Below are 20,593 nucleotides of genomic sequence, written 5' to 3'. Positions count from 1 at the left end.
AGCGTCCTGCTTTCGTTATTAAGTTTGAACAACCAATGCTACACAAGCCTCTATTCAGGGATTACCGTGGTGGGGTCAGTGTACGGACCTGCGTGGGACGTTCCATCAGACTCTTTCTCAGAGTGTTTATGATGTCATGTCTGATGCGATAAAAAAAAAAGACAGCCTTTCTGTAATTATTAATAAACAAAACGCAACATTTCATCGGCCTATGATAGGGACGACTTTGCCGGGGAACTCCGATACGATTCGATCACGATATGTGAGGTTCGATTTGAATTTTATGCGATTATATAAATAATCCAGATTTGATATCCATTTTTTCCCCAGATGATATTCTACAGTAAAAAAATATACGGGGTTAAGGGCCAGCGGCAACCTGGCGGAGCTGGGGCTCAAACCGGCAACCTTCTGATCACACTGTGATCAGAAGGTTGGTGTCCTGAGATAGACGTCCTGGTGTCCTGAGCACCAGGACGTCTATCGCCAAGTTGAATATGTCCTGTTGTCAGCAGCCTCATTTCCCCTCTCGTCTGTTCCAACCACTCGACATTCAGCAGCACCAGTATACTCATCACCCGCCTGATCATCGGCACATCGGCACAAGTTAGCTGTTAGTTTTTTTTATTCTTTAATGATTAATCGGTCAGTGTGAGGCTTAACAAACATAAACATTCCTCTGAAACCGGTCAGATACAGGGACTGGACAAAAAAAGTCCGTCAGGGAGCCTGGAGAACTATTCCTCCGAAATATATTAAAATACAAGCAAGTCTGACGCTTGGGAAGCAAAATGAGGGATTAAGACTTTTGCACGGCACTGCATGTGGCTGGACGCTGTGCATAAAATGCTCATACTCTATAAATGCTACAAATGAAAGTTGAAATTCTGTTGTCTTGACAACAAAATGTCAACTTTTATCCCAACATTTTTTTATAAAAGTAATTCTAGCTTTTCAAAACCGCCATCAGATCATCAGTTTTAACACTTAATTCCACTGACACTATGACATCATCCAACAAAGATAGAGGTCATGCATACACATAGCAACGTTCGAGCTCCAAAATAACATTGTTCTATTTTTAACAAAAACCTCAACACTGAAGTTAAAGCTTAGTGAGAGTAAAGTGTACTTTAATTTAATTCTATTTACAGAAAAATAAATTTATTATTTTTTATAATTAAAAAAGTTTCCTATTGAATGCTTTTGTATCTGAAAAAACTTTAACAAATATGTGGATTTTTTTCCCCCAAATATAGAAATAGTATTAAGCCCATAGTATTACATGTAACTCAGATGTGTGTGATTAGAACGGTTCTCTTAAATATTAACAAATGGATGAATGAAAGCGTTGTAGCTGTAACTGTCCTGCACATTTCAGGCATGCACGTTCAGAAAAATAATCAACAACATGATGAAAAAGTTACAGTTTAGTAGACCCCTTCCACAATTTTCAAAAACTTCCTGCAACTCAAATTCATCAGTATACGTATAAGACATACTGTAGTACCTTAATACTAACCTGTGACGCAAAAATAGGATTAACACCGCCTGACCAAACAGATCGGAGGATACAGCGGTGTGGCGTAAGCAGCAGTAAACAATGCTCGGTTGTAGTTACTAAAGGTCAGCATTTGCATGCAGGTAGCAGGTTTCTTTTATTGGGATCGTGTGTGTGAAATGTTTTCAAGCTGGTCCTGGCGTTTTAGACTGAAAACTAAAAGCAGGCGAGTCAAGGCTTCAAGATCTCGAAGATATTCGCCGCTCATCATCAACCGATAAGGAAGTGATGACGCGCTGCAGATCTGTGAAGGTTAGAAGCTGAGCCTTATACTGTATGTACCGTATGTAGTGTAATGTTCATGTAGTGTAATGTTTATGTAGTGTAACACTGGCATGTGTTCTTTACAGTTGGTCAACATAAAACCCGGAACTTTAAACAGCATCCAGGCTCTAAACAAACTCTGGTTGAGAAAGCATTTCTCTCTCTAGTAACTCCATTTTATTTTTTAAGGTTGTTAATCATGCTTACGTTTTTATTTCTGATTTGAAACTTTTACAAGGTACGATCAGGATCGCCAGAAATTCTATTTCTAAAACGTGTGCGTCTGTAGACATTACTTGATAGGATATATAAAATGTTTTATTGATTTAGGTTTGAATGATTGATGATTGAAATATGCTTTCCAGGAATTCTTTAGCTAGCTGATGAAAATGTTCATATTTATTTTCTACCAAATAATTTATTTATTAGCCTTAATCTTTTTTTATTATTAAGTTTTTAATTTGTACATATGCCCCAAAAAAGTCGCCGAAAGGACAGAAAGGACAAATTAAGGCAAAGACAACAACAACTTAGGACATTTGAAATGACTGGAACTGGGTGAAGAATCCTCCAACACATTATCCACACCTGGAAGGATTGAACTAAACCGTCAACTTTGTAGGAAAAAAATGTGGCGGAAATAAAAAATGGGCAACACTAGGTAAAGTTGCATGGTAGGAAATCACCAGTAGAAACCAGAGATATGTTTAATAGTGTTGAGAAAGTATGAGCATTTTCATAAACGCACACAATGTGACGAGGACTCTCGGGGAACAAAAGGCTTCAATTTGCTAGGGGACGTATAAAGATGGGCCATGCAAAAAGGTCATGTGATGTGATTATTTGAAATTGACCCTATACAAGAGCGATGGGCGCGTCAGGGTTAGAAGGGAAGTGCATGAAGCAATGCACGCAACATGTATAGTGCTCATGGTACACGCCTGTGTTATGATCTGAGGTCGCTTCAGTTGGTCAGGTTTAGGCTCGGCAACATTATGGGGCAACAAAATAAAGTCAGCTGACAACCTGAATGGTAGCGAGTGACCGGGGTATCACGTGTGTGGAGTATTTCTTTCCTGATTGCACTGGTATATTCCTGGACTCAAATTGAGAAATCATTTTCACACATGAACTGGCAAATATATTTCATAATTACAGAGGAAATAACGTCCTTAAACTTACAAGAAATCAATTTTTATCCATCTTTGTTCATGCTTAATTTTTGTTAATTGATTGTGCTACAAAATCTCGACACATCGATATAGTATTTTTGTTTCTTGTGTTTGCACAGCCACAGGACACACAACAGATTATCAAAATATTATTTCATGGTAATTATTTCAATCGCATAAGGCTGCTGTTTATAACAGGTAAAATATGTATATTGGGAATATATGTACTGTAGATTGTTAATAATAATCATTTTTGTGATGATAAATATTGGCGAACCTCATTATAATGAGATCGTCTGTGCCGTTACTTGCTGTTGGCCTAGATAATTGTCTACATTTAAATACAAAATTGCATATTTAATTCATAAATAGGCGTCAAAATAATTAAAATGTTTGGGTTTTTTTCCTTTCTTTTTTGCATGATTGTCTAATAAACAGTCTAGAATAGATTAAGGCAAGACCCTTTATGCCGGGAACAGACCTTTTATGGCGTTTATGCTATACTTAACTCGGCATCATAGGTGTTTGTGGTGGTGTGTAAGGGCGATGAATATAACCTTCACTCCATTCGCTGTTCACAACCTGCGCGAAGTGTGGGATGAGTGTATTGTCAGGAAATTGGTCACTATATTTAGTAGCGTTCTCATTTAGTAGCAGTTAGTCACTGGGGTGGTACGTTTCCTCTCTGTAAACACAGCCACTGTTTGTTCTTTTATACGCTGTAATTTACTTTACAGGCCACTCATAACTTTGCACTTTGCTCTGATATTTGGTGTGTGTGGGCGCTCTGAGCTCGTTCAATGACGCCATGTTATTGGGTTAGCCTCTAAAATGATGAAAAGTGGTGCCTTTATTTTGGAACAGTACGACACTTTCCTCTCTCTCGTACTTTTTACTGCTTTTCTTGCTCGAATTCTGTAAGCGAGCAAACAGCAAGGTGTGTGTTCATGGCTTTTACTCTGACTTAAGCAAACACAACAGAAAGGGGTTACCAGTGTAGTACCAAAGTTTTAAGCCCTACAGGTACTCCACTATCAGTGGGGCCAGTAGTGCTGCGTGTTACTGATTGGTTACACATACTGTACTGTACTACACACTGGAAACAAAGCAAATTAACAGCTGGGTGGGTTGGGTTCCTCACGCCATGAAGATTTTTTTAAATCTGATTTTTTTAGTTTCCTGAAGACAAACCCAAGAGAAGTACACACACTGTTCTCGGACTGTTCTTAACTACATATTCAATTGAGTTATATTTGTATAGCGCTTTTAACAATTGTCATTGTCGCCAAGCAGCTTTACACAATCAAAAGAATTATTTGTTTTATAGTTTGTATGGAATGTGAGTGTGCATAAGTCAAAATGATCAGATCGTCCCTGGTGAGCAAGCCGAGGGCGACAGTGGCAAGGAAAAACTCCCCGAGATGGTAATAGGAAGAAACCTTGAGAGGAACCAGACTCAAGAGGGAACCCATCCTCATTTGGGTGAAACAGAAAGCAGGGATTGATCTGCATTTATACATCCATATAAAAGGATAGTTTTAATTTAATCACGTTAAGTTTAATCCTGGTGCTCTCAAGCCTTATTATGACACTTTATGACGTAACTCATCCCATGACCATCAGTCACCTCTCTGACCATCAAAGTCATCTTGAAAGTCACTCCTGGGACCATCACTGTCAACCCAAAAGTCACCCTGGTGACCATCAGAGTCACTCCTGTCACCATCAAAGTCATTTTGAAAGTCACTCCTGGGACCATCAACGCCACCCCAAAAGTCTCCCTGTGACCATCAGGGGCATGTTTTAGAGCCTTGTGTGGTTGTGTTTCCTGTATGTCCAGAGTTTGTTTAATAAAAAAAATAAAGGAAAGCAGTTTTTTTAATCAAATGTCCAAGGAATGTCCCCACAATTTCAAAAACCATCACCAAAACTATCCCAGGAGAGAGATGGTGCCCACAAAGTTCTAAGTCGGTCTCGCTGTGGTTCTAAGAACTTTGTGGGCACCATTTGGGTTCATTTTGATCATTAGTACAGTTGATCCTCCTAACAGGTTACTCATTTTGCTTATACACAAATACACTTCTTTATCAACACGGTGGTTTTCATCTCCCAGAATTAGTGTAGCAAACTTTGAGTATTTCATATAGAAATAATTGTGTAAAAATCATGACGATTCCGTACAGTGTGTGTGACACTCCATCACTCAATAACTCACTTACTGACCTTTTTCTTCCTTAGGGTGAAACAGAAAAGGGACTGGAGATGAAGAAGCTGGTACTTTCTGGTTTTCTGGCCAGTGAGGAGATCTACATCAACCAGCTCGATGCCCTGCTGCTGGTATGTATTGGCACCCACTACTGGGGAACCTTCCTTTTTTTGTAAACGCGTGTGCTTTCTGGAACTTTGTCCATCTCTCTGTGTGTGTTTGTGTATGTGTGTTTGTGTGTGTGTGTGGGTGAAGGGGGGTTGTTTCAGTTTTAAGGCTAGACCGAAAGCACCACTTCCCCTTGTTTTAACGTTGCCAAGTCAGTTTCACAGTGTTTCACTCTGATGTCATTTCCTGCAGCACTGCAGCGACCGTGTATGTCAAAGTTTCACACACATAGATAGAGCTTTATCAAGTGTCTCACCACAATAGCATGCGACTTAAATAGCTTCACTTTGCAGCTTTTTTCCTCCTCTTTAAACTTTTCAAATCAACCTGAAATGGACAGGAACTTGGGCTTCTGTCTCTTCGAACTTCCTCTCTTAGGAGAGCAAACCACAGTGTAAACTGCAGTGTTACAGGCGGGAGCTTCCCCCGAGAACCTTTCTTCGTTGACGACGCTAAAAAGACAACGAACCTTGACAACGTGTGATGTCAGTGCTGCAGCTGATATCTTTTTCAGTTACTTGCTGAACTGATCACGTCACGGTCTCGCTGTTGGTTGTCGAATCAGCAAACTCAGCGGTCCTGAAATTGTAGCTCTTCCTCCGCTATCGTAATCATTATTGCAGTATTACTACTACAGTTCTGATCTTACATATGAGGAAGGAAACCGTTTCGGTCATTGTGTTGACGCCGACATCTATGACAGTCTGGTCCCCAAAACATGCTCAAGACCTAATTAAAGCAGCGGTATGGTTCCCGATGTTCACGACGGGCGGATAAATCGTGCGCTTATTAGCTGATGGTTGACCTTTGAACTTTTTCTTAGTCTGCGATTGAGTAATAACCGGTAATGATTCTCCTTAAGAACCGTTCACCTTCCTTAGAGTATCGCTCTGAACTGAACTGATGTAACTGACTGAACTAATCGGTCTGAAGTAACTAATAAAACACGTTCACGGCGCTTAAGAGACCAACAGAGGTTTTAATCTAAGCGGAGTGTGGATAATTTTTGACTCTGGCTCACTCATGATGATGGCCTTGTCTGATCTGCTTAGTATGGGTGTGGCGTGGCTTAGGGGATGGTTCCATTCGACCACTAAGATGGTTTTGGCTTTGGTAGATGCAGACAGATGTTCTCTGATGCCTTGTGTCTACAGTTGCTGAATTTTCTACCAACAGTTTTGTACCTGAGTCTCTAATAACAAACTGACTGAACAACTTAAACAACTTAAACACCGCTCCTGTTCTACTGAACTTCCGGCCACACAGTATGACTGTGAATCAATCACTGCTTTATCTATCTGTTATCACCCAAATAAGTAGGACGGGGGGTTCCCTGTTGAGTCTGGTTCCTCTCAAGTTCCTCTCAAGGGCTTGCTCATCAGGGACAATCAGATAGTTGCATATTTATAAAATGTATTTTCTCACAACTTATTTCCATAGTTTTTTGATTATATAAGCTGACCATTGATTAAGATTCTTGTTCTTGGCTCACATCAACCTGGTGTGGTCTTCAGCTGTTGTTCTGTAGCCCTCTTGCCTCAAGGTTGTGCAAGAGTGATTATTTGAGTTATTGTACCCTTCCTGTTGGCTTAAACCAGTCTAGGTATTCTCCACTGAACAGCTTCATCAACAAGCTCCACGAGAGCGGCTTCTCACAAGATGTTTTTTGTTTGTTTCACCATTTTGTCCAAATTAAAGAGACTGATTTGTGTGAAAAAATTCTGAAATGCTCAAAGCGATCCATCAACCCTTACCATCACCTATGGCCAAAACCAGTAAGACACTGATATTCCGAGTTGCTGAGATGCTGAGTATTGATGTTTGACGTGACCTTTATTAAAAGCTCTTAACATGTATCTACCACATGATTATCTGTTTCTGTGCGTGTGTTTTTTGTTGTTGTTTTTTTTTCTTTAATAAATGATGCAACTAATGTTTGTGTGCTCCAGTTCCTCGACGGATGGTGCGTATGAATCATGAAAATGGGCCCTTATCCGTGCCAACGTGAGCATGGTTTTTGTCCAGTTTGACTAATAAATAGAGTGATTGTTATTTTTGGTCTGGATTGGAACAGGAAAAACTGTTAAAGACAGGAGAGGTGGGGTGGGAAAACAACATAACATGCGCGCGCACACACACAGGACTGATTGTGACATCCTGGTTCATGCTTTCCTTCAATCAGATATGAATTACTTGTGATAAGCTACAGGATGTCCAGTAATCCACTCAAGGAGAAATTCCGAACTAACATTGCTTTTTTGGAAGCCAGAGATATTCCAGTAAACAAGTAAAAGAAAGCAGGATGATTTATTGTGTTCATTTGTTAGGCTTTTTTTTACGAGCGCAGTCGAGGACAACAGCCACATAAAGACCAATTTCCACCAATTTCTGAAATTGCGAGATATAATAAAAAACATCAGCATTGAATTAGTTTGGTGTGCAGGTTAAATTAGACTTTAATTCGGTACAATAGTCACCGTTGTACTATTTCCAAAGGAATACCTTCTGTAATTATCCAGTGCTTCTTCAGTGATACAGTGGTAGCCCTGTACAAATTGCTACGTCCTGAATATACATCCAACACGATGTTCAAGCACCCAATGATTTGATTAAGATGCCTTGAAAAAAACCCATCACCATACTTGAAGAGTGAACAGAATGCATCACTCTTTATTACAATGATAACGGAGAGTACGCGTGACTTTACGTTCTAAATATTAACATTGAAGTCAACGTATTCCCCGAAATTCTCAAACCGGACAGGTCAGAAGATGTCGATTCCATTTCCCTTTAAAAGAACTTTCCGTTTCGCGCTTTCACCGTGCCAAGCTGCGGTTTTCTTTTCTTACTAACTGCTAGAGAAAGTGAAAAACCACGTTTATAGTAACAAAAACGCAAGTAATAACAGGAACTAAACTGTCCTGCAACCTCTATACGATGAGTTTAACTAGTACAAGCCTGAAGTCGGCCTCGTTTCTTTAGTCATCTCTTTACGTTTACTACGCAAAACTTGGGTTTAAATAGTATAGATCTCCCACAAGCCTACTCGGTCACCGCTGATGCTGTCTTTGGATGTATCAGCAAAGCAGGTGTCAATAAATTAGCCCCAGTTATAACCAAGTCTGGGGTGAGGGTGAGCTGGTTATTGGGAATTCTTCAAGCTGGTCAACGATCTACAGCCTGGGCTAAAAAGAAATCAGGCCCAGCTACTTATTTCATCAGCCTGAGTCGACCGCTTACGGTGAAGTTCTCGGTTCTACAAGTGTCAACTTCAGTTCCATTTCTAGCTGGCTTCGCATTTGTTCAAATCAGAAACCTGACAAATGACATTCTCAAACCTTCTCTGATAAAACATTAATCCACTTAGAATAGATGGGTGTTAAGTAATTAGTGTAGATAAGGGCAAGGGTAGATATAAAATCACGATTAATAGGAGTGTTTACTGTACTGTAGAAAAGATACCACCTCTTGAATACACCTTCTTTGTTGGACTTTTCCTTTGGCTTTAAAGCGTCGTGAATATCCGAGAAAACAAGCAGTGAAATGTTTTTGCATATCCCAGTTCACTTACATGGCATGGCAAATAAACTATAAATTCCCTCCATCTAAATGTTCTGAAAGCTGATTGCTCCCTCAACTCTGCATCCCATCCCTGATTACTCTCTTTCCATCTCCGTCCTCAGCCTATGCGTCCTTTGAAGGCCACGGCCACCACGTCCAAGCCTGTTCTGACCATGGAGCAGATCGAAACCATCTTTTACAAGATCCAGGACATCTACGAGATCCATAAGGAGTTTTATGATGCCCTTTACCCCAACATTCAGCAGTGGGATGATAAGGTCACAGTCGGGCACCTCTTCCAAAAGCTGGTGAGTTTAATTTATTTTTTATTTATCTATCCAATAATATATATATATATTTTTTGCTAATATATCAGGAATATGTAGTAATACTGTATGTGGACAGATGTAACGTTAGCGCTACATCTCACTATAGTTGCTCTTATTGTTCTTGGAGAGACCTCACAAAAATCCTATTGTTAGGTGTTAATTTAGTTTATTTTTTAATCTGTCAGTTTTTAACTGTGGAGGCTCTGGTTTGTGCTACAGAGTTAGCATAATTCACATTCTTCTAAGGACTATTTTTAAATGTAGGTTCCTGCAACTTCTAGGTAACTTCAGGGTTATATAATTGTAAACTTCATTTACTTTGAAGTAAGTTGAGGGTTCTGCAACATTGGACTTGGTTATCTTCAGTGTTTTCAAATTTCAATGTTTTGTAACATCAGATGTCTGTAATAAGGAGGTAATCAAATTGTTCCTCAACTTCAGGGTAGCTTCCAACATCTGTAAATTTAGGGTAACTTCAGACTTTATTTTTCTGAAATTTTAAGTTCTACGCTGTAGTGCTGAGTTCTGTAAGTTTGGGGTAAATTCAGTATAATGTAGTAATTGTAATGTAAAGTAACTTTGGACTTCTTTAACTTAAAAACTTAAAAGTATAACCAGACTTGTGTAACTTCAAAGAAAAGTCAGACTTTAGGGTATTTTCAAAGTGTTGCAACTCCAAGTTTAGGGTAATATCAGAATTCTATAACATCAGGATTTTGAAATTTAACATGATTTCCTTGTCATCTATAACGTTGGAGTAAAATCAGTCTTATGTAACTTCAGTATAATTGCAAAGTTTTATGACTTCAAACCTCTGTAACTTTAAACCTCTGTAACTTCTGTAACTTAAAATTTGTAAAGGCAGAACTTCTGTCATTTTAGAAGATGTGCAAACTGTTTAAAATTTTTACTTAGTAACTTCAGGAAAAGTATAGCTTGTAAGCTTTGTAATGTAAGACTTAAGAGGAAGTTCAGACATCTGTAACTTAAGAGTAATTTCAAAACTTGTCATTTTTATCAATTCATGATGGCATCAACACTTCAGGGTTCTGTACCGTTTATTTGTGTAACGTTGGGGTAATTGAATTGTTTTGTAACTTCCAGGATACCTTTAGACATCTGTAAGTTTGGATTTCTTTACCTGCGTGGTAAATTCAATCTTTTGGAGCTGCAGGTTAATTTCATTTCTCTGTAAGATGAGGGTAACTTCAAAATTGTGTCACTTCAAGCTTCTATACAGTAACTCAAAGTTACGTCGGTGTCTTGCATAACATCATTGTAAATAAATCGTTTTGTAACTACAGTATAACTTAAGATTTTATAACTAGTGTTAAAAGTTGTTTTATGGCTTATGCAACTTAATTAGGAACAAGTTAATTGTTCCCTTAGTTCCTCCTTTTGTAACTTTAGGGTAACTTTGGTGTTCTGCGTCTGTAGTGTTTAATAACCTTCTGCAATTTGTTGCTAACTTCATGGTTCTGTATTTCCAGACTGGATTGTTATTAGTAATAGCCTTTCTGAATACATGTCACAGCTTGATTAAAGTTTTTTATGATCAGTGTCAGGGTTCTTAACAAATGAAACGGTAATAACGTTCAGGAGTAAAAGTCTTTTTTGTTCTTTTGTTGTTTGTTTTTGTTTTAACAACAAGAGGTACAGCAGAATTGTGTGTGTTGTCTTGGTTGAGTGATGTGCCTGGTTTGTGTCTAATTTCTTGCTTATAGTGAGCTTGGAGTGCCGCACTACACTTGGTCCCTCGTTCCCTTGCCTCATTCTTTCAATGAATGTTCGGGAAGCCGAAATGAAGCCTGCGTTATTTTTGTTTAATGCGATCGCATTTGTGTGTTAGTGTGTGCAGTAGCAAATGCGATTACAGCTCTCATTAAACTAGAGAGAACCTACTCTTTTTTTTCCATTAAAAGTACTTCCCTGGAACTGTTCATGCTGTAAAAGTGCAGAGAGGTGACTCAGGAGGGAAACACAGCTACAACATTGTTTCAAACGCACCGTTAGAGGAAACTAAAACTTATTGTAGTAACAATGTGGCATGACACGAAGCTGTTCATGTGTCTCACAGTCAGTCGGCATGTCGTCAGCATGACACGCGCACACACGCACAGTATTGTACAGTTCTGAAGAAGTGCTGTGGTTTAGGCTTAATACTGCATCACACACTCACCAAATCGTTAATATCAACTCTGAGAAGCGCGTGTGTGTGAGAGAGAGAGATTTGAGGAAATGGAGGTAAAAAGGACACAGAGAGATAGTGATCAAGAAAGATAACGAAAGAAACAGAAATCGAGGGGGAGTGTAAGCTGTAAAGAGATAATAAAGCAAGAAGTATAAGAGAGAGAAAGCGATGGTGTGACAAGGACAGGGAAGAAAATTGACAGGGAGGGAAAGTAAAAGAGTGATAGTCAGAAAAGAGTTGACAAATAGAGAGAGGGACATTAGACCAGAGAGATAAGGCGGAATTGAAGCAGGCAGGTGTGATAAAGACAAAGATTTCTCTAGTGGGAGAAATAAAGAGAGTGTGAGAGAAATGGAGGCAGAATAAGCAAAGAAAGAAAAACAAAAACAGTAGTGAAGGAGAGAAATGGAGATTGTATTAAAAAAGGAGAGAATATTGTATTAAAAGAACTAAAGATAATGTGAGTTTACGTGAAAAAAAGAGAAAGAGAAGTGGAGAGAGAGAGAGAGAGATAAAAATATTGACAAGGATAGATGGAGAGAGAGAGCAAAATAGATGGAGAGAATGGGAAAATAGAGAGATTAAGAGAGATTGCATGTGAAATAGGGATGGGGAGAAATAAAAAGCAAGAGACAGAGCAAAGCAAGAAATGCAGCAAGAGACGAAGCGAAATTGTGAGAAAATGTAGAGAGACAGATAAATAAATGAAAGGAATTTGGATAGCGAGGGAAAGAGATGTAAATAGAGCACTAAGAGAAATAAATAATAAAAGGTGGTGAGAGACGTGGAAAGAAAGAATTAGATCATTTAAGAGAAAGGACTAGAGAGAGAACCGATCATGGGGGAAATTGAGATAGTTACTAAAGAATTAACAGAAGATAGAGGGACGGAAGAGAAAGTAGGGAAGAAACTGATAGAAAGATGGAGAAATCAAAAATGGAGGGAGAGACTGAAGCGAAGATGAAGAGAAAGCAATGCATTTCAGAGGGAGAGAGAGATAGAAAAAGAAAGTCCGCAATATTAAGTGAGAAATAGAGAGATGCATATTGAAAAAAAGAAAGGAGACACAGAGAAAGAAATAAAAAAGACGGCAAGAAAAAAGAAAAAAAAAGTCTTTAGAACTCAAGTTGGTGTGTGTCTGAGTGTGTGTGATTGTGTGTGTGTGTGCACGCATGCGTCCGAGTGTTCGAGAGTATATGTGAGTGCTCTGGAGAGTGTGTTTGTGGTTATAATTCGAGTAGGCAGATGGTGGTGCAATTACTGTTACAGAGAAGGAATAAACGAGCAGAAGAGAGGGATGAAGCCTCTGAGCAGAAGAACATGTTGAGCACGAGTGATCCACCATCTCTCTCTCTCTCTCTCTCTCTCTTTCTCTCTCTCTCTCTTTTTTACAGACCCATAAACACTTCATTGCTCTTCTTCCTCACTTAACTACTCATTTTCAGACATTCTGGCTTAAAGTGATGCTGACGTATGGGTGTGTGTATGAGTGTGTGAGTGGGTTTTGCAGAAGTCTGGAACTTTGGATTAATCAGTATCTAACACAGTATTCCACGTGGCTCTGAGAGCTTGGATTGGATGTTTTGTGAAGTCTCCTGTAGGACCAGCTGTACTTTATTCGGGGCTAATCAGTCACTGTAATTTATGGCAAGCTTATGCTAATAACCGTTTAAATGAGTTTGAAGTTGATTGGTTGATTCGGAACAGTGCTACATTTCTTATAAAGTCGTGTGCACACTTATGCATGCTATTGGAAATTCCTTGTTCCTCCAGTTGTTGATGATTTTCTTTTTATGTTTTAGGATTTCACAATAAATTAATTAACTTAACTTGAACTTGGATTTATTATTATTATTATTATTATTATTATTATTATTATTATTATTATTATTATTATCATGCCAGAAGGTTTTTTTCCCTATCCTCTGTAGCAAATGATCGGATTGCTTGCTTCACTCCTGAAACACAGTCCTCCCAGGAACTGCTTCAATCGGCCTGTTTCTTTAATCGGAAAAAACTTGGTTTGATCCTTAAAGCCATCCTACGTACTATGAACTCGACTGGGTTGCCCGTACAGGCCAGACTTCGCTCCAAGACATTTTCACATGTTTGCACCATTAAAAGGGTTCCTGGGAGGCCATTGTTTTAGGTGTGAATCACGCAGTCTGAATAAGGCTCTGCTTGAGGAAATGTGAAGCAATTTCTGTTTTTAGAATATGTGCGTAACTATAATTTATGGAAACAATCACTTAACTTTTTTCACTAAAGGAAAGGGACATTAAATGAGTTCCTGGGTCGGGGTTCCAGAAGTTAAGCAGGCTGTTCTGAGAAAACTTTCTACCTTGATGGTATCCAAGCCTTAGTGAAACCATGGGATAAGTGCATTGATGTATCAGGGGATCATATAGATCTTATGTAAAAAAAAATAAAATAATAAATCTCTGTTCGTGTACTGTTATTCTAAACAATTCTGGTTTTATTTAAACGCCCCCTCTGCCAATCAGATTAATAGAACTGAATTGTTAATGCGTTGAAAAGTGGTATGCTGATTGTGCTTTACTGCTTCTGTAATGCGACTGATTTTATACATGTACAGTAGATGCTTAGAAACATTAGGTCTCTTTGGCTCTCTTTTTCCCCACTTTGTGTTTGCCATATCATGTCCTTGGTCCTCTGGGACTGTTCGAATTTCATGATCTCCCTTTGTCTCTCAGGCCAGCCAGCTTGGCGTGTACAAAGCCTTCGTGGACAACTACAAAATGGCCGTAGAGACGGTGGAGAAATGCAGCCAGTCTAACTCCCAGTTCCAGAAGATCTCTGAGGTGTGTGCACTCATTGGTATTCTCCTTGTACCCTCTCCCTCTGTCTCTCTCCATCCTTTCTGCGGGAGGCTTTCACTTCACTTCAAGTCTAAACAATGTGTACAGTAAAAGCAGCTTTAAAGATGCCAGTGAGGTCCAGTAATGTGCTTTGAATGCATTGTTAAGAGTGCATGTCGTTCTCAATGCCTCTTTGAAAAACCACTTGGCAAATTTTTTTTTTTTTTTTAGAAAAAAATTGGTATTTTTGAGACTTATGTTAAAAGAGTAGCACTTGCTGTCTTAGCTGTGTGTGAAATATTTTGCTTATGCGGAAACCTCTGTCCGTTTTTCACGTTAAGTGCTAATTTTCTCTGTTTAACAGAACGTCAAAGTCAAGGGACCGAAAGACTCTAAAGACTGCACCACCACCACTGTCAACATGGAGGGTAAGTCAAACAAGAGCTGTGTGCGATTTCGGATGGAAAAGCCAACACCAGTGGATATTTAAAAGGGGAGAGATGACTTGTGTTATGCTACTAATAGTTTATAAATGGATTATGTTCATGAAAAAAAAATATGCAGAGGTGGTGTGGGAAATTTGATGTACATAAAAAAAAAAAAAAGTCCTTCACTGCTTAAGGTTGGTAGCACGGTGGCTTAGTGGTTAGCACTAGTGATGGGAAGTTCGAATCATTTAAAGGAATCGGTTCTTTGAATCTCGTTCATCAAAATGAACTAATCTTTTTTTGAGTCATTTTCTATCATTTCGTTCTTTTGATCAGATATAAATTAAAATGTTTTCAATAAAAATACCCCTAACATGTCTACATACACTATTATTGGCTATAGTTTCAGTTATGAAAATATTACAATGCAACTGGATATCTTGCAGTCAGAGTCATTTGTTCTTTTGAATCTATTGCACCGCATAGCGTCTATGGCAGTTACGTGACAAAGGAATGAACGACTCGAGACTCGAAGACTCACTAGCAGAATCGTTCAATACTGTTTCCTGTGTACTGCACCTCATAGCGTCTATGGGAGTCACATGTCAAAAAAAAAGAACGACTCGAGACTTGAAGAGTTATTGCTGCGAATCGTTCAATTCTGTTTCCTGCACATAACAGAGGTTTTGCGATGCTCTCTCCGAGACTACTCGTTCATCTGAGTCATGTTAAAGATTTATAAAAAAAAAACGAATCGTTCATGAACGACCCATCACTAGTTAGCACTATCACTTTGCACCTCCAAGGTCTGGGTTTGAGTCCTGCCTCGGGTCTGTGTGAATGGAGTTTACAGTACTACTTCTCCCTTTACTTGCTGGGTTTCCTCCGGGTTACTCTGGTTTCCCCCCACAGTCCAAAAACATGCAGATTAGGTTAATTGGTGTTTCCAAATTGTGTGTGTGTGTGTGTGTGTGTGCCCTGCAATGGATTTGCACCCCTTCTAGAGTGTACCCTGTCTTGTGTCCTAAGTATCCTGGAATAGGCTCCAGGCCCCCCACAAACCCTGTATTCAGGATTCTTGCTAGTGACCTTGTATACAAGACAAAAGTCACACAAAACAAGCAGCCTAGGGATAGTTAGCGTGTTGTTTTTTTTTTTTCTTTAGTAATATTTTAAATTAACTATGGTAATATCTACTTTATTAATGAACCCTGGCTCACAAATGAAAAAAAAGTAGCTAGTTTAGTAGCTAGTTTTAGGCTAAGTCACTGAAACCAAGCTAGCTAGAATTAGCATTTTTTTCCCATCAGTAGCTAGTCTGTGAGGTGATGTTTTAAGTAGACTAATATTTTAGCGTTTTTTGTTACCTGGCTAGTTTAAAAGTGGTTAATAATTATTTTTCATTGTTTTATAGTTATAACTGTTTAGCTAGTGACTTTAGCACAGTGCTGAGTTAAGTATCTGTTTAGCTTGGCTAACAATGCTAAAGGTTTTATTGTGCAGTTTTTCTGAAGACTGAATTTGAGCTGTTGTTTGTTTTGTGTGTGTGTGTGTGTGTATGGGGGATGGGGGGATGTATATAACAGTGTGGAACAAAAAGAAAGAAATTTGGTTGTTTATGTGAGTTTTAGGTTTTCCAACTGCTTAGCTGGTATTGCTGTGATGTTAAGCTGCATAGCAACTAAAGGAGGAAATGAAGAAAAGATGAGTTCAAGATAATGTCGTTTATTGAGACTTGAGAATAAACTTGATACGGGGCAATGTGTGTGTGTCTATGGGTGTGTGTGTAGGAGAGAGAGAAATTCTGTCTTGCCACAATAATTACCTCACATCGTCCTGCAGTAACCTAGCATTAATCAGCTACAGTACCACACAAAACCCCACACTGATATGTATGTGCGTGCTCATTCACTCTAAGTGTCTGGACACACTGAATCATCCTCTCTCTCTCACTCTCTCTCTCTCTGTATCTGCTTCTCTTGCTCTCTTTGCACATACAGCAGAAGGTATAAGAGACGGAACGTTAGAGCGAGAGGGAGTGAGGGAGTAAGAAAGCGTGTAAATGGGAGAGGGAGAAGAAGGGAAGAGAAGGATTCTCAGGGAGAACAAGCGAGTTAGAGGAAGAGAGGCAGGCAAGCCAGACGGAGAATCAGCAGCAGAAGACGGGATGAATAACTGATAACTGAAGAGAAAGATAGAGAGCGACTCTTGTCATGGAGGTCCTTCTGGTGCTCCGGCTGTGCTGTAACTGCACTTACGGTAACCCTTTATTCGGAACACTCGTTCAGTATTGGTGCACGGATTGAAATGCGGCTTGCTGTCGAGGTGTTTTCCAGCGTCTTTTACATGTTCTTTGTTTTGCTACGTACGTTATTTATTTATTTATTTTGGTAACTTACTTCCTTTCGAACTTCCCCTAACTCTGAGATAACCCGCGGGTAAGTCGTTGCTAATAAACATGCCGTCTAAACACCCTATGGCATCTGCCTGAGAGACAGAGTGATAGAGAGAGAGATGGAGGAAAAATAAATTGATCAGACATTCATCTGCTTTAGAAGCGAGTCACGTTCTGTGGAAGTTCTTTCACTCTGGCGCAACGGTATATGTATTCCCTCCAGGCGTCTTGTCACATTACAGACCGCTTGTGTGTATGTATGTGGTAGCAGATATTGGGATCGGATTTTTTTTGCTTTATAATACAGATTAATGAAGGTTATGTTTAGTATTGTTTCGATACTGTTAAATATTAAGCTTCGGTGATGCATCAGTTTAGCTAAACAACGTTGTCCATTCATAGCTAATTAAATTGTCTTGCTCCGTGAAGCTGAACGAAGCGGATTCTGATTGGTCAGAAGGCGGTAATTCGTTTTTCTGGGACTTAAGCTTTTTATTCCCAGACATTCTAAAACCTAAACAAGTTTAAACCCTGTGGTATAAGAGAAATTAACCACTTAAAATGTAGAATGTGGTGTTTATCTAAAAATAATCATATCTCCTGCTTCACACCACCCCATAATTACGCAGTGCACAGAATCAAAACAAAGACCTTGTTTGCCAGCCTCTGCAAAAGGAATCGCAGAGCATCCTGAGCAAATTCAATAGAAACGCGATTACATGTCGATGTACTGATCGAAAGTCGAAGACATTTGCTTTAGACATTTAACTTGATGTCTGCTGAAGAACCAGTCAAAATAAAAATTATAACATTCAATTTAATAAATCTTATCATACAGCAATAACAATGCACAGCAATTAGGGATTTAAAAACTTTAAAACTGCACCGGTGGCTTTTTTTCCCCCCTCCTTCTGGCACTGCTGAGGATGACGCAGCACCCATATGGACGCCTGGTTTGAAAAGGCAGCGGTGCCAGACTGAAACCGCAAAGCGGGAAAAGCTTCCTAGAGGACGCACACTTGCCTCTGTTGAGAGCGGTGCATCCAGCTGAGCCGTCCGCTGAAAGAAAGGAGGAAGTGCAGAACTCCTCCGAAGTGAGCCGGTGATTAGTTCTTTACCTGCTAAGCTTACTCCAGATGATTGAAGAGCTGTTAGTGGAGAGTGGAGAAAGGGCTGTGTTTGCAGGAGTGCTCATTCATTATGACGTGTGTGAAGCAAATAAAACCAAACTTTGCATAAATTTCTGCAAATTCCTGGCTATATTTGATTTTGAACAATGTTTAAACAATTCACTTGCAGCTGATCTTCATGTAAAACGTGGGCTTGTGAGTTACGTGAGCATTTAGCGCATTTGTGTTGTATCAGGGCAAGAGGTTTTTGTTTCTCTTACGCAGTTCTGTATGCATTTTAATTTAAGGCTGGTTTTGTAAGCGTATTTTAAGCATCCTTATTAAAAACCTTTTTAAAAATCTACATTTCAGTAAAATATGTCAGCTACAGTATAACATTGCCTCATTAAAAAAACATACTGAAGATATCCGTATGGAGAAAGAAAACACTTGCACACATCTACAGTATATACACTGGCTGTTCAATCAATTGACTTCACTCCCATTGATAATTGATTAACTCCAGGTTTACTGTAATAAATTTTTCTTAGACAGATACATATACAGTAGATGTGAATTATACATGTCCTGCACCTAAGGACAAAAAAAAGGACAGTATCGTTTCATCGATACTGCAGTGATGAGATTAGATAATATACAAGTGTTTAAATTAATATACAGTATAAATGTCTTTTTTTCTTTTTCTTTCTAGTAATTGTATAAGAAGTACTTCATCATAGGGCGTCTTCACACAGGAAGCTTGAATCCCAACTGACTTCCTGTTCACTACTAACGCTCATTTCATCTCAGGGTATACTTAAGTAAATTGACATCTGGTTACGCACAGCTGTCTGGTAATAATCACGCTGTTGATCTTGTTCCTGGAAAGGTCCCTCAGCATCTCCTTTAATTCTTTAACCCGATGCAGCAGGGGATGATGTCCAGCACGCCTGGCAACACGCACTCATTATTGATGAAGTGCCTGAAAGTAGAGCAGCATGAAACAGAATGGCAGAACCCGCTCGCGGGACTCAGGGCGCGGATCAGACGCGCGGTATGGGACATGACATGGCGAGACGCATCATTTGCATCGGTGTCAGTAGCGTACTACTACACGATTTCAGTCGTAGCTGGTATTAGATGTTTACGCTTCTTATTTCTCACCCGAGGCTCTGAGCACATATGAGATTTGCTTTCATGTGTTTTCACAAAGCTTGTTTATGCTGTGATTACGCTCTGTTACATTAGCTGGTTGCGCCAGAGGGGGCTTCTGGGAATTAAAGTGACATGCAGGGGGGGGCGTTGAGTTTTATTTCTCTGATTTAATAGAGATGTACTGTATGTAGGACTGCAACTAATCATTCCTTTGAATCGATAAATCTGTTGATTTTATTTTTTTATTAAGAGTAGTTGGATTAATTTTTTCCAGCTTTTCGATCGATACTACTCCAGGTACAGTATAACCCAGCTATTATAACTGATATTACTGACATTCATCCGTCTTGATAAGCGAAAATTATGAGGTGTTTCTTCATCACACTCTCACGTATGGGCGATGCTCTACCCCCTCAAGATGCGTCCAAGCTACAACATTATGTTCTGTAAAAGGTCAGGAAAGAAGATGAAAATTTGGCAAAGCAAGTTGGATGGTATTCGTCTAAAATGAGTACGGCGTCACTTAAGAAGACGGACGTGTAGCTGGACGTGTTGGAATTGTTCCATTTTGAATAGGTGTGAATTTGACAGTTGATGATGTATATATGATCTAAAGTTGAAAGCCATGTTCGTTACAAACATTAAGAACCGGGGACATCTGTTGTCTTGGACATGGACAATTTACCAGTCAGATTTTATGAGAACTTTCAGTTCTTTATCTTGACAAGTATTTACATCTTTATTATTCTGTGGATGTTGGCAGGAAATGGCCACTGGGGGCACTGTTTTCCAACGAGTGTTTGAACCCCTGCATATTAGCATTTCTTCGCTATAATTTTTTTTCCCCCAATATAATATGATGTTTCAAGCGTTTCGAAAGAAGAAGTGGTTAAGCAGTCTAAAGTGTCAATGGGGTTTCTGGGTTAAAATAAATGACGTGTTGAAATACAGTAGCAAAGTCTGCATGCATGTTGTCGAGGTGGTGCATACAAGAGGGAGAGGCGTAATGACAAACGAAAGGGGTCTTCTGATTTGACCACACAGTATTCCAAAAGTTTGGAAAGGGGCAGTAAAAAAAAGGGAAAAGAATACAGTATGTGCTGCATGGACTGAACCTGAGACGGTTCGTCAAAACAGTGTGGATGGAGCTGTAGGCGTAAGCCGCTTCCATCTTCACGCCCTCTCTAATCACTGAGCCGTGTAATAGGCTTTTGATAGAATAGATTTGCCGTGTT

At 39.3% G+C, this 20,593-nt stretch overlaps 1 protein-coding gene across 4 annotated transcripts in view; it reads left to right on the top strand.

Moving 5' to 3' along the window:
* abr (ABR activator of RhoGEF and GTPase) overlaps positions 1-20,593 on the top strand; it is a 137,337-nt gene that overhangs the window by 61,803 nt on the left and 54,941 nt on the right. For all 4 annotated transcript variants that reach the window (XM_053485939.1, XM_053485938.1, XM_053485940.1 and 1 more), the window contains 4 exons: positions 5,236-5,334; positions 9,055-9,240; positions 14,167-14,274; positions 14,636-14,699. In XM_053485939.1, coding sequence (XP_053341914.1) covers positions 5,236-5,334; positions 9,055-9,240; positions 14,167-14,274; positions 14,636-14,699 — 457 coding nt within the window. The remainder of the gene's footprint in view (positions 1-5,235; positions 5,335-9,054; positions 9,241-14,166; positions 14,275-14,635; positions 14,700-20,593) is intronic.

Source organism: Clarias gariepinus, chromosome 24 (assembly GCF_024256425.1).
Source record: "Clarias gariepinus isolate MV-2021 ecotype Netherlands chromosome 24, CGAR_prim_01v2, whole genome shotgun sequence".
In the NCBI taxonomy this organism is placed as follows: Eukaryota; Metazoa; Chordata; class Actinopteri; order Siluriformes; family Clariidae; genus Clarias; species Clarias gariepinus.
Note: the sequence above shows the minus strand (reverse complement) of the source record. Positions and strands in the feature narration are given on the sequence as shown.